General features: G+C 42.2%; 1 protein-coding gene across 1 annotated transcript; it reads right to left on the reverse strand.

Moving 5' to 3' along the window:
* Window positions 1-409: 409 nt before the first annotated feature.
* wfdc1 (WAP four-disulfide core domain 1) lies at window positions 410-12,548 on the reverse strand. The gene is made up of 6 exons (XM_037255038.1): window positions 12,125-12,548; window positions 2,517-2,712; window positions 2,360-2,443; window positions 1,894-2,034; window positions 1,565-1,615; window positions 410-1,468 (listed from the first exon to the last, which is right to left on the reverse strand). Exons 1-6 carry the CDS (start codon window positions 12,218-12,220, stop codon window positions 1,413-1,415), a joined length of 624 nt encoding a protein of 207 aa, XP_037110933.1. The 5' UTR covers window positions 12,221-12,548; the 3' UTR covers window positions 410-1,412.
* Window positions 12,549-12,808: the final 260 nt, after the last annotated feature.

A 12,808-nucleotide genomic window follows, 5' to 3' on the forward strand; every position in this document is an offset into this window, starting at 1 on the left:
TGAATTTATAAATTGTATAAACTGGAGTCATTGGAGACTAAATTAAAAGTGTGTTTTGTTGCAGCCTTTGTGTTACGGTAACACCACTGGGGCAAACACATAAAAAAATCTTAACTAAGTAACCATATCTAAAAAGGCTGGAGTTGGGTTGTGTCGGATGAAAATGTCACTTTTTCCCCCCTGATGTACATAAAATGAAGTTGAAAAGATAGCATAAAATGTTAGACGTGGAGAGATTATTGCGCAGTGCAGTTCCTCACCTCACAATTACATAAATATTGTTATATTAATACCTGTCTGTGTCCAATTCAAACGAAACCTAATGTTGAATGAAGAAATGAAGAAAAGAATAAAGAAAGAAAAATGTGTGATTTATGCAGTGTCTCCTTAAAAACTTGACACATTGCTCTCTTATTTCACATATTATGTTTTATTTACTAAAAACAAGACAGCACCACAGAGTCAATGTTACGGCTTTTGTTCAACACATTCATCTTGTTTTGTGCATTAATGGTGGAAAACAGCTTATTCTGCTGTTAGTTATTGCAGGCAGAAAAATATTGAGCAGCATCAATGACGTAAAATTGCATGTTTTCTTGGTCGATAGCGTTGCACCGGTGAAGCCATGCAAGTCTACAAATCAAATTGCTATGGCGTGTATTATTTGTGGCACATTTGTTGCTAAAATATTGAATCTGAAAATCTTAAGTTTTAACTACCACATATGGAAATGTTCAGTTTGTCCGTGAAACATTCCAGCTTTCAGGGCAGGAAATTTGGCCTTCAGAGAAAGAGAGAGAGAGAGAATCCTCTAGAACCAGATGGTCTTCCTTTTTTCCCAATTGACCAGCCTTAAAACTTTAACCTTGCCAGGAAGATGGATTTGTTATACGCACGCACGCACAACCTGCAAAAACATTGAGTTGCTACTGGGGGCCACATAAAATGTTGTTGTGTGCCAGATCTGGCCCCCAGGCCTTGAGTTGGACACCTATGCAGTCTAGAAGGTAGAGTGGAGGAAAATTTCCAAATAGGGATGGTTCTTGATCAGTTATGGAAGAAAGACGAAATATATGGTAATAGAATTACTACTTGAGATATTTGGTAAGCAGCATTGATACCCTCACAACTTCTCTACTTTACCTTTACTCCGAGATGATACATAATGTCGAAAAGCACCAACTTTCTTTGGCTGTCAGATAGTAGCATGCCTGAGATTAGGGCTTTGTGGAGTGTAGAGACGAGAAGAGGTAGTAGCTTTTACTCTCTTCTGACTGATGTGTGGTGAAAAGCAGCTTTAACACCAGTGCAAGTGTTGGGGTTGTTTAATTTGAGAACTTACAACATAAAAAGGAAAGTGTAGTTTGAAAGCAAGAGCATAAGAGAAAAAAAAAAAGAGTACTAGGTGTTGCTTATCCCAGGTGCTTGTGATGCTTCTCATAGCCCACTGCATTGTTTGTACTGGTACCTGCAAGGAAAAAGTATCAGGTCAGGTGGACTGTTAATGCTTCAGACTTAGTCATGATGGTTGTGTGCTACCATTTGGTCTTATTACCACACTTACCTAAGTAGTCCTTGTAGTCCTTGAAAAATTTGTGTCTTAGACCGCGTCCATCTTCAACGAAAAAGAGGTAACAAAGTTATATCGCAGCACTTAATCAATGCATGCGAAGACTGAAAAATGCTTTAATTGAGCCAAAATGAATGCAGCAAAAATGGACTAAGGACTTTATATAGCACTGCTCACGATTGCCAATCCGGGATGTCATCAGCTTTTGTTTCTATCATAAGCATTTGGTCCTTTTTTAACTCTGGTGATTATTAGTTTCGGTAATATGAAGCTCTAGATTCAAATGAAGAATACAGTATGTCCAAGAGTTAATGAAGTTCTACCAGAGTTGGCACGTTGCTTGATGCACTGTCCCCGGTTAGGGATGCCAGTGGCGGGGTTTCCTGGGTTGATGATGTGGCACTCGTATCCAGTGGGACAGTGGAGAGGTTCATCGCCATCTTCTGTTGTACTGCACGCCTCGGCTGCTCATTAAAAATACATATTCATCGTTAGTGCATGTGCAGCATAAGGGAATGAAACATTTTCAGCAAAGGGTGGATAAGCATTTGGGCCTTGTAATGATACAGTGCTACTGTATTTTATTGTCGGTCATGATGATGGCACTCGTTGAATATTTTTGGTAAAGAATGTGAAAACCACTGTTCTAGGTAGTTACTGTTCATACAAAGGCAGCAGTTATTCAATGTTTAACATTTAGTGAAGCCCTGCACTTGTTGGTTAATGGTTTTGATTTCACGGTGAACTTGCAGGTTGACATTGCAATGATTCCAGTAACTGCACACTCACCCTGCAGCACCTCCTCAGGACCATCCAGTAGCCAGCCGTTGCCCCCCAACCACCTAGGCTTGGGCTGCACGAGCCAGTCAAGGACTACTCGTGATGACAAAGACACAGAAGCAGTTATAAACATTGATGAAGGATTGCATTTGTTGGTTCCACAGACCTGGTGGGGGCTGAACAGACTCCAGGCAGGCGTAGATGCAGCCGTTGTAGCAGCAGCGTTTGTGGCGCTCACACTCTGAGTCTGAACGGCAGCCTGGCACCTCACAGGCCCTTTCTGGGAGCATCTGAGGGGGTGGTGGGCAGCGGTCATTCTTCTGGTGCTGTGTGGATTGCGGGTGGTTGGGATGCTCGTAGTCCTAGGAGCCCAGAAAATAAGTTGGTGAATTTGTCTTTGCAAAGTCGGCCGCTAGAGAGCAGCAAAGTGTCCTCTCGCGTTGATTCTGAACTCTTGTCACCCGAGGACCCGTATATAATACAGAGATGCGGGCCTTGTTGTACAAAATATTTCTCTTTCAACAGTACCCTTTAAAAACATGAACATGTGCTTACATGTTGAAAGTGACTTTCAGTGTACCAACAATTGTTGTAACAATTGTAAACATTAATGTTTAACTTGGTATCTAACATTTTGCAGCATTGCGTTGAAAATAAAAAATATATATATATATGTGCATATAAGACCGGAATTATCTAAATACACACTATTTTGCTATGCTACACATTTTTACTACCCACCTAAAATGTTCCCACGACCCACTTTTGGGTCCTGACCCATCAATCACTGTGTTCTAAGATTTGGCTTTAGTACAGACTGCACGCTGCCTTCTAAATGTCTTGACCTGGATTGGGAAGGTAGTTTACAGTTGGAACACGCACACACATTCCCATGGTGCATCTGAGAGTGAACAAAAAGTAGGCCACAAAACCCGCAGGCAAGCAACCTCACGTCAGACTTCGACAAACATAAATTTTCGAGGCCTGCGTGGACAATTGCATGCAGCCAGGAATGCACACACTGCTGCTGACATCTGCTCTTGTGTGCTAACGTGATGGAATGTGCATCACAGCCATTGTGTCTGTGGTTTGATGTTGTGAAAACTTGGATTCTGTTATTTGAGGCTTGAATTCCTTTTCCGGGGTAAGGTCATTGTTCCTAAAATCCCTTTTTCTCATTTTTGCTTTGGAATAACCTCATGGCGCCATATTATTTTATAGGGTTGACTGCACAACTCACGACAGCCACAATATAACAAGAGAAGCAGCGTATCGGTTATTTTATGGTATTATAAGCCACATGTCCAAAAAGTGTTAATTGTCGGTGGAGAAGTGTCAATGGTGAGTTGTGCTGTGGCAAAATGAGTGAACCATACCGTGGGAAAATAATATTCCTCATATCCACAGGTTTCATGGTCTTTCTGCTATGCTAACGGTCGTGGTTGTCTGTGTGGTTTATGTGATGGTAGACTGAAAACTTTTTTTCTTTTGGTTTCCTTTTGATAAGCAGAAATCAAAGTAATTCAATTTGTGTCTCATTGCATTATCAATTTCTTTGGATCCTTCTGTGAACTCTGTCCTAAATCAGTAATCAGCCTATGTAGGCTGCACACAATGCCTCAAACTGTGATGGGATTTTTTTTTTTTTTTGGCAGCGTAGACAAACATGCTTGCAATTCAGCTCGGAAAATAAAAGCCAACCACGTTTGGCACGGAAAGTGCCATCACACACTGAGAATGTGTGTTAGACACAAATTAGTTCATTCTGGCAGCATTTAGCTAAGTGGGCTGATTGCTATTTGAGTGCTTGATTCACATTATGTGAAGTTGGAAGGGACTTTCAAAATGTGCTAATTATTACGTTGTATTACTTTGTGAGACACAGTTGAAATCTTTCTTGCTTATCGTTGTTTGTCGTCTTTTTACAAAAAGTCAATATATTTTGTTTTCTGTTTGTAATATATCTAGAATATTACATACAATAACCAACTTTAGTACAGTTAAACTCGTGCACAAGGAGCACAAAGTCGACTGGGACTGGATAATAGTGTAACTACCCATTATCTTGTATCCGATCACATCCCAATTGCTCCTGCAAAATTCTCCATCAAGATGTAGGATATTTCCTTCCTGTCTGACATGATGTATGGGTTTCATACACAGCGTACTCCATCTTTATTCAACATCATCATGGTACATTTGCCTGATTTTAATGCAGGCAGGGTGGGTGGGTTGTTTCCACTCTGACCCTGCAAATGTGTGAGTAGCTGGCCAACGACCAGTCCACATTGCAGTCAGCCTTTTGCTCAAAGTCATTTGGAATAGGCTAATGTCTAATTCCTTTGGCAGTTTTTCTGGGCTCTTTGTTACCATTTGGATAATCCATCTCTTCAATCCTGTGGCTACATCCAGGAGGTTAGCTATTATTTAATTACTAAACAAAATCTGTGCAACTGTAGTCACAGGAACATCAAGTTGCTTGGAGATGTCTGACTAGTTGCTTACAAGTTTGGCTAACATGTCCTTATTTTAAATATAAAAAATAAATATAGGGTTGGCTTTGCATGCGAATGCACACACTAACACACAATGTTTGAATGCCATAGCCTCTAAAGACCAAGGTCACAGTCAAACCCACTCTTGCGTGGACAGGAAAGAACATGTCTTCCAAGTGCCATTGCCCACAGCAGACATCTGGTTAGCTCTTGGGTTGTCAGGCCTCATTTTCTGCAGCTCCACTCAATTTCATGTACGGTAAATGCAGTCAATGTTTTGCAATTTGCCTAGTCTTGCAAAAGAATCCTTCCATACATCCTTCCATCTGCCTATAGCATAGCATAATATTCCTTTTCATAAATGCTGAAATTCTTCCCGGATGCAAGTTTCTTTTCCCAGAGGGCCCAGGCCAAGGTAAGCATATATTTGTGACTGTCTGCAGAGCTGCTGGCTGTCAGAAGACGATCCTTCCACATCAAATACACTTCATGATACTGCAAAGGGTTGTGTTAGAAGCGTCCCCCCTTCGTGCATGCAGACGTGCCCATTAGTGTTGGCTCGTGAGTGAACGATTCGTTCAAAAGAACGTATCTTTTCAGTGAACGAAACACTTCCTAAAGTGATTCGTTCTGTTTTCAGTTCATATAACTTCAACCAGTAGGTGTCGGTAATGCGCATTAAAGCGGGTGCCACCTCGCCGTAAAACAAAACGAAGAAGAAAATGACGTAACTTCCCGTTCACGAACGAGTCGTGAATTGCATTTCCTGTTCATCAACTGAACGGATCTGTTCCGTAAGTGAACGAGTCAGTCAGTGAGTGGTTTGCATTTCCAGTTCATCGCGAGAACGGATCAGTGAGGGAACGAATCAGGACTTTCCCGTTCGCGAACGAGTCAATGGGTCAACTGCCTTCCTTCCCGTGCATCAACGGATCAGTCACTTAACGTGTTGCGTCTCCCTCCTGGCGTGGACTATGTAAACCAGAATGTAGATTTACGATTTACCAAGGAAAGAAAGAACCACTCACTGAAACACCACTTCTTTTATGCGTGTTTTCTCCAAGATAACGGCTCACTTTATTGTATGAAGGGATGCGCCGTTATGCAACAACGGGGAGATTATGCTTCTCTTTGGGTAATCTTGATTAACACTTATAGTAGTTTTTAAATAACGTGTATGCATATATACGCCTAAATATTGTTATCCAATATATCTACTGCAATTTCACATTGGATTGCTGGTTTGAAATTTACTTTTAATATTATTATTTTTAATAAACATTTATGTTAAAACTTGTCTGGTGTTTTATTCCTTGTTTTTATATTCGCCAATTAAAACATCAAAATCTGAAATTTGGTTAACTGCTTTATATAACAATATGTGTATGTATATCTACTGCAATTTCACATTAAATTGCTGGTTTGAAATTTACTTTTATTATTATTATTATTGTTTTAATAAACATTAAAAACCTGTTAAAACTTGTCTCGTGTTTTATTCCTTGTTTTTATTTTTTTGGGCATGAAAACCAAAATTTGACATTTGGTTAACTGCTTTATATGACAATATGTATATGTGTTTTACGTTATGTAATATGTGTTGGTGTCCCCCAAAATAAAGAGCAAGTAGTCAAATACACATTCTTGACACGTACAAAAAATGCATAAAGTTATTAGGTACACCTGAAAATGGTGGTGTACCTAATGGAGTGTCCGTGTGACGTCACAGATCAACCAGCCAATCAGGAGGTGGGGGTGAGGGCGGGTGTGGCACTTTTCACTTTCAGTTCAGCTTTGGCCATGATTTTTCCCTAATGAACTGGCCTGTTTTTAGGTACGCTTGAAAATGGCGGCGTACCTAAAGGAGTGTCCGTGTGATGTCACAGATCAACCAGCCAATCAGGAGGTGGGGGTGAGGGCGGGTGTGTCACTTTTCACTTTCAGTTCAGCTTTGGCCATGATTTTTCCCTAATGAACTGGCCTGTTTTTAGGTACGCTTGAAAATGGCGGCGTACCTAAAGGAGTGTCCGTGTGACGTCACAGATCAAACAGCCAATCAGACAGTGGGGGTGAGGGCGGGTGTGGCACTTTTCACTTAAACCAGGGGTGCCGACCTGCAGTCCTCGAAGGGCCGCATTCCAACATGTTTTCCAAGTTACCCTCGTTAAACACACCTGCGTGAAAAGATTTTGGTCATTTTCACGTTCTACAGGAGCTAAAACTTTTCACGCAGGTGCGCTTAACGAGGGAATCACACGGACACTCCATTAGGTACACCGCCATTTTCAAGTGTCCCTTATAACAGGCCACTTTATTAGGGAAATATCATGGTCAAAGTTCACAGGTGTCAAGCTCTAGTCCTCGGGGCCGCGTTCCAACATGTTTTCCAAGTGACCCTCGTTAAGCGCACCTGCGTGAAAAGTTTTAGCTCCTTTCACGTTCCGCAGGAGCTAAAACTTTTCACGCAGGTGCACCTAACGAGGGAATCACACGGACACTCCATTAGGTACACCGCCATTTTCAAGTGTACCTAATAACAGGCCACTTTATTAGGGAAATATCATGGTCAAAGTTCACAGGTGTCAAGCTCTAGTCCTCGGGGCCGCGTTCCAACATGTTTTCCAAGTGACCCTCGTTAAGCGCACCTGCGTGAAAAGTTTTAGCTCCTTTCACGTTCCGCAGGAGCTAAAACTTTTCACGCAGGTGCACCTAACGAGGGAATCACACGGACACTCCATTAGGTACACCGCCATTTTCAAGTGTACCTAATAACAGGCCACTTTATTAGGGAAATATCATGGTCAAAGTTCACAGGTGTCAAGCTCTAGTCCTCGGGGCCGCGTTCCAACATGTTTTCCAAGTGACCCTCGTTAAGCGCACCTGCGTGAAAAGTTTTAGCTCCTTTCACGTTCCGCAGGAGCTAAAACTTTTCACGCAGGTGCGCTTAACGAGGGAATCACACGGACACTCCATTAGGTACACCGCCATTTTCAAGTGTCCCTAATAACAGGCCACTTTATTAGGGAAATATCATGGTCAAAGTTCACAGGTGTCAAGCTCTAGTCTTCGGGGCCGCGTTCCAACATGTTTTCCAAGTGACCCTCGTTAAGCGCACCTGCGTGAAAAGTTTTAGCTCCTTTCACGTTCCGCAGGAGCTAAAACTTTTCACGCAGGTGCACCTAACGAGGGAATCACACGGACACTCCATTAGGTACACCGCCATTTTCAAGTGTACCTAATAACAGGCCACTTTATTAGGGAAATATCATGGTCAAAGTTCACAGGTGTCAAGCTCTAGTCCTCGGGGCCGCGTTCCAACATGTTTTCCAAGTGACCCTCGTTAAGCGCACCTGCGTGAAAAGTTTTAGCTCCTTTCACGTTCCGCAGGAGCTAAAACTTTTCACGCAGGTGCGCTTAACGAGGGAATCACACGGACACTCCATTAGGTACACCGCCATTTTCAAGTGTCCCTAATAACAGGCCACTTTATTAGGGAAATATCATGGTCAAAGTTCACAGGTGTCAAGCTCTAGTCCTCGGGGCCGCGTTCCAACATGTTTTCCAAGTGACCCTCGTTAAGCGCACCTGCGTGAAAAGTTTTAGCTCCTTTCACGTTCCGCAGGAGCTAAAACTTTTCACGCAGGTGCACTTAACGAGGGAATCACACGGACACTCCATTAGGTACACCGCCATTTTCAAGTGTACCTAATAACAGGCCACTTTATTAGGGAAATATCATGGTCAAAGTTCACAGGTGTCAAGCTCTAGTCCTCGGGGCCGCGTTCCAATATGTTTTCCAAGTTACCCTCGTTAAACACACCTGCGTGAAAAGATTTTGGTAATTTTCACGTTCTGCAGGAGCTAAAACTTTTCACGCAGGTGCGCTTAACGAGGGAATCACACGGACACTCCATTAGGTACGCCGCCATTTTCAAGTGTACCTAATAACAGGCCACTTTATTAGGGAAATATCATGGTCAAAGGTCACAGGTTTCAAGCGCTAGTCCTCGAGGCCGCGTTCCAATATGTTTTCCAAGTTACCCTCGTTAAACACACACAACCGATTCTAGATTTTCAGAACTGGAATGCACATCACTAGTACAAAACAGTGCAACCATTTGTAGGCTGCCGGTTGAAATAGCTGACTGGTTAGTGACTCGGGCTCTTGCTCGGTAAGACTTTGGTTCGATCCCAGGTGCGAGAAAATACTTGTGTGCGTTTGTTGTGCAATTAACCCTTTATTTATTTATTCTTTTTTTTTTTTTTACCTCGTGTAGTGTACCTATTGAAGTGTCCATGAGGTGTACCTACACATATTGTCTTATAAAGCAGATAACCAAATGTCTGATTTTTATGTTTTAATTGGCGAATATAAAAACAAGGAATAAAACACCAGACAAGTTTTAACATAAATGTTTATTAAAAATAATAATATTAAAAGTAAATTTCAAACCAGCAATCCAATGTGAAATCGCAGTAGATATATTGGATAACAATATTTAGGCGTATATATGCATACACGTTATTTAAAAACTACTGCAAGTGTTATAAAATCAAGATTACCCAAAGAGAAGCATAATCTCCCCGTTGTTGCATAACGGCGCATCCCTTCATGCAATAAAGTTAGCCGTTAGCTTGGAGAAAACGTGCATAAAAGAAGTGGTGTTTCAGTAAGTGGTTCTTTCTTTCCTTGGCAAATCGTAAATCTACATTCTGGTTTACATAGTTCACGCCAGGAGACGCAACACATTCACTGACTGATCCGTTGATGCACGGGAAGGCAGTTCACCCATTAACTCGTTCGCGAACGGGAAAGTCCGGATTCCCTCACTGATCCGTTCTCGCGATGAACTGGAAATGGGAATCACTCACTCACTGATTCGTTCACTCACAGATTCGTTCGTTGGTGAACGGGAAATGCAATTCACGACTCGTTCGTAAACGGGAAGTTACGTCATTTTCTTCTTCGTTTTGTTTTACGGTGAGGTGGCACCAGCTTCAATGGGCATTACCGACACCTATTGGTTGAAGTCATATTAACTGAAAAAAGAACGAATCACTTTAGGAAGTGTTTCGTTCACTCTCGTTCACTGAAAAGATTCGTCCTTTAGAACGAATCGTTCACTCAAGAGCCCACACTAGACGGAACGAATCCTGACTTTCCCGTTCGATCCATTGAACGATTCGTTTGAACGAATCTTTTGAGTGAACCGATTCTAAAGATTCAGTTCACCTAAAAGAACTGGAATGCACATCACCAGTGCCCATGCAGGTGTGAGCCAGACGACTGTGTTGTGTCTGCACGAGTCTCATGATGTGCATGTGTGTGCAAGTTCAGGTACTTTCAAAGAACTCGCTGCGGTGGAAATCTTGTGTTCAATCTTTACATCACACACAAGCTTTTCTATTTACTTGTCTTACCACTTATTGTCACATGGAATCTATTTTTCCATTAGCTCTTTAGTCTGTCTGTCAGGCATGTCTGGCTCCACTCCCTTTCAAACACGGAGACAATGTTGAGTAACTGCTATTGTTGACCTTTGACCTTGGTCACAAGAGGTTTAGATAAGGGAGGAGGTGATGTACACAATTTAAGTGAGAGAAACTATCTGACACCAGGTCAAATGGGCAATGATGAAATAATGAATAAACAATGAGTCATACCATCGAAAGAAGGCAGACATGGAGGTGTACTTTGCTGAACTCGTCATCTTTAGTATGACCAAGAGGGAGCGTTTCAATTAGAAAAAAAGCCAACTATACTGACCCTCTTGAGGTTTTATGACAGTAAAACAACTATGAAATAGATTGTGGTCTTAACTCAAGTTTCCTATTCATGTTAGCTTGTTTGCTGCTTGAATTATTAGGACCTGACTACTTTAAAGTTTTGGACCGATTATATCGGCTATTATTAGGTTTGCAAGTGTAAAAAGAAGTGAAGAAATCAAGTAAAAATAACAAACACACAAAAATGGCAAATGTATAATGGCATCATTCTCAGATGTCTCTCCTGCTTTATTTTTTTTGTAAAAACTAAGTTGACCACTGTTAATATGAAATTGTAAAAGCAGTCAAATATATAGTCTTAACTTCAACTACATAAATGTCATATATAAGAAGGTGTAGAAGAAAAACTATTGGAAAAGTCGCTGAACAAATACCTCCTCTGCCTTCATAAAATGCATTGGAACTGGATTTGGCTGTAGTATGACTTAGTATGGAGTATGGGGGTGGTTTTGAAAGAAATGACAGACTGAAAGAGACTGATAGAGATGAAAAGAAAAGAGGCAAATTGCCTGCAAACAGCCATCTCAGCACGTTCCAATTGGAGCAGCTTTGAGGCTGGAGTCCGAACTTTGAGCCCATTCCATAAACTAAGATGGGCACGCCGTGTGAGCGTAAAAGAAGCACACGGCCCGAGGGTAGGAGAGAAAGTATTTTTAAGGAGAGGTGGAATGGTTACCAGCTTAATCAAAGGAAGAGGAAGAGCCGACAATATCCTCAACTGGTCAGAAAGTGAGAACATTGAAGCACAAGAGGATGACAAGGCATCACGCTACACTGAACTTTTGATCACTCAGCCACACTGAGCTGACTTAACAAGCAGGGGCCCGCTCTGTCCCTACACACACACGCACACACACAAACACACACGCACGCACACAGTCTGTGTCCATTTTTCTTGCTACAAAATCAAACTTCATCATAAATCTCTTGTCCAGTGACACCCGTGGTGGAACACGTTCCCACAACTGTTAAGCAGTCACACCTGAACATTTCAGTTCCTTACAGACTAGAGTCAATGGAACAGACTAAAACTGGATGGAACTTGATGATGAATACATACAATCACATTTCGGGTTTTATGGTTAGTTTTTCCCACCGTGGCTACGGGGTACAAATAATTGTGCTCCACTAATTCTGCCCAGCCACAGGAATGAAATGTAGAGTTCCTGTTAAGTAATTTAGTAATCAGTCTCCGGTATTTTTCATAAAGCATCATATAAAATATCTAATGGTACACCTGTTTATTCATTAACCTATCATTTAAATCACACATAACATTGAACTGCCAAACAAGAATAAAAATAAAATAGCCATCCAACTTTGATGACCTTTCACCTCATCCTATGCTTTGTAACAGAGCAGCCGTTGTGCTGTATCACCGGGAGCTTTCACCTCCCTCCGCAAGCAAAAATAATAAATGGAGTCCCTTCTAACTCACACCTGTTTGAGTTGAATCATTGTGAGGCTGTGAAGGTGACATCATTAATCCCACCTTTTGGTTCAGTCCTCTTTTCCTGATTCTTCTGCTATCACTTCCTGTGGAGAGCACCAACAGGGACAGCAGCAGCAGCAGCAGAGATCCCATCATGGTGCGCGTAAAGTTCCAGTACCTTAATTCCAACTTTGTCCTTAGAGGTGCTCCTTCTTCCTTCTCTCAACGTTGTCCACCGAGCTGCGAGAGCTCATCCGTGTGAGCTTTTGCAGCTGAATCAGGCAAAGAGACCCCGGTGCTCATGTGCAGCCAAGATTACACAAGCGCTCTCCAACAGGACCTGCCTTTATATTCGCCTGAGGAAAAGTGCGGGCCAGCAGTAGACTGAAGGAAAGGGAATACGTAGTTGAGAGAAGAGGGAGGGGGGGGGGGCGGTGCAGGAGAGAAACATAAGAGGGAGAAGAGAGAAATGGCAGCTGTCTGTGCATCAGAGTTGTCTGCTGGCACACTGTGCGCACATGTCCCAGCGAGAGGGGAGTCCCAGTGAGGCCTCCCCCTTTGCCCTTTCGTTTCATCTCCTCCCACATCTGGGGATCCTTATGTGGATTTCTAGGTCAAGAATATGTGAAAAGTGTTTCATAGTTTGCAGTTTAGATTTACACATGTTGCTGGTGAGCTTTGCTGACCCCCTCGGCGGACGCCGGTGCCTGCATCTCCGGGAGAGGACGATTTACGAGAGTGTGG

The sequence above is a fragment of the Syngnathus acus genome, chromosome 6 (assembly GCF_901709675.1).
Source record: "Syngnathus acus chromosome 6, fSynAcu1.2, whole genome shotgun sequence".
Classification (NCBI taxonomy): Eukaryota; Metazoa; Chordata; class Actinopteri; order Syngnathiformes; family Syngnathidae; genus Syngnathus; species Syngnathus acus.

What these genes read in the sequence shown, in the direction of transcription:
- wfdc1 (XM_037255038.1), bottom strand. Translation starts at nt 12,220, where the DNA reads ATGATGGGATCTCTGCTGCTGCTGCTGCTGTCCCTGTTGGTGCTCTCC. An exon ending in AAAGAGGACTGAACCAAAAG is followed by an intron (nt 2,713 to 12,124) that starts GTGGGATTAATG and finishes CTGGGCTCCTAG; the next exon opens with GACTACGAGCATCCCAACCA. An exon ending in GGACTACAAGGACTACTTAG is followed by an intron (nt 1,469 to 1,564) that starts GTAAGTGTGGTA and finishes TTTTCCTTGCAG; the next exon opens with GTACCAGTACAAACAATGCA.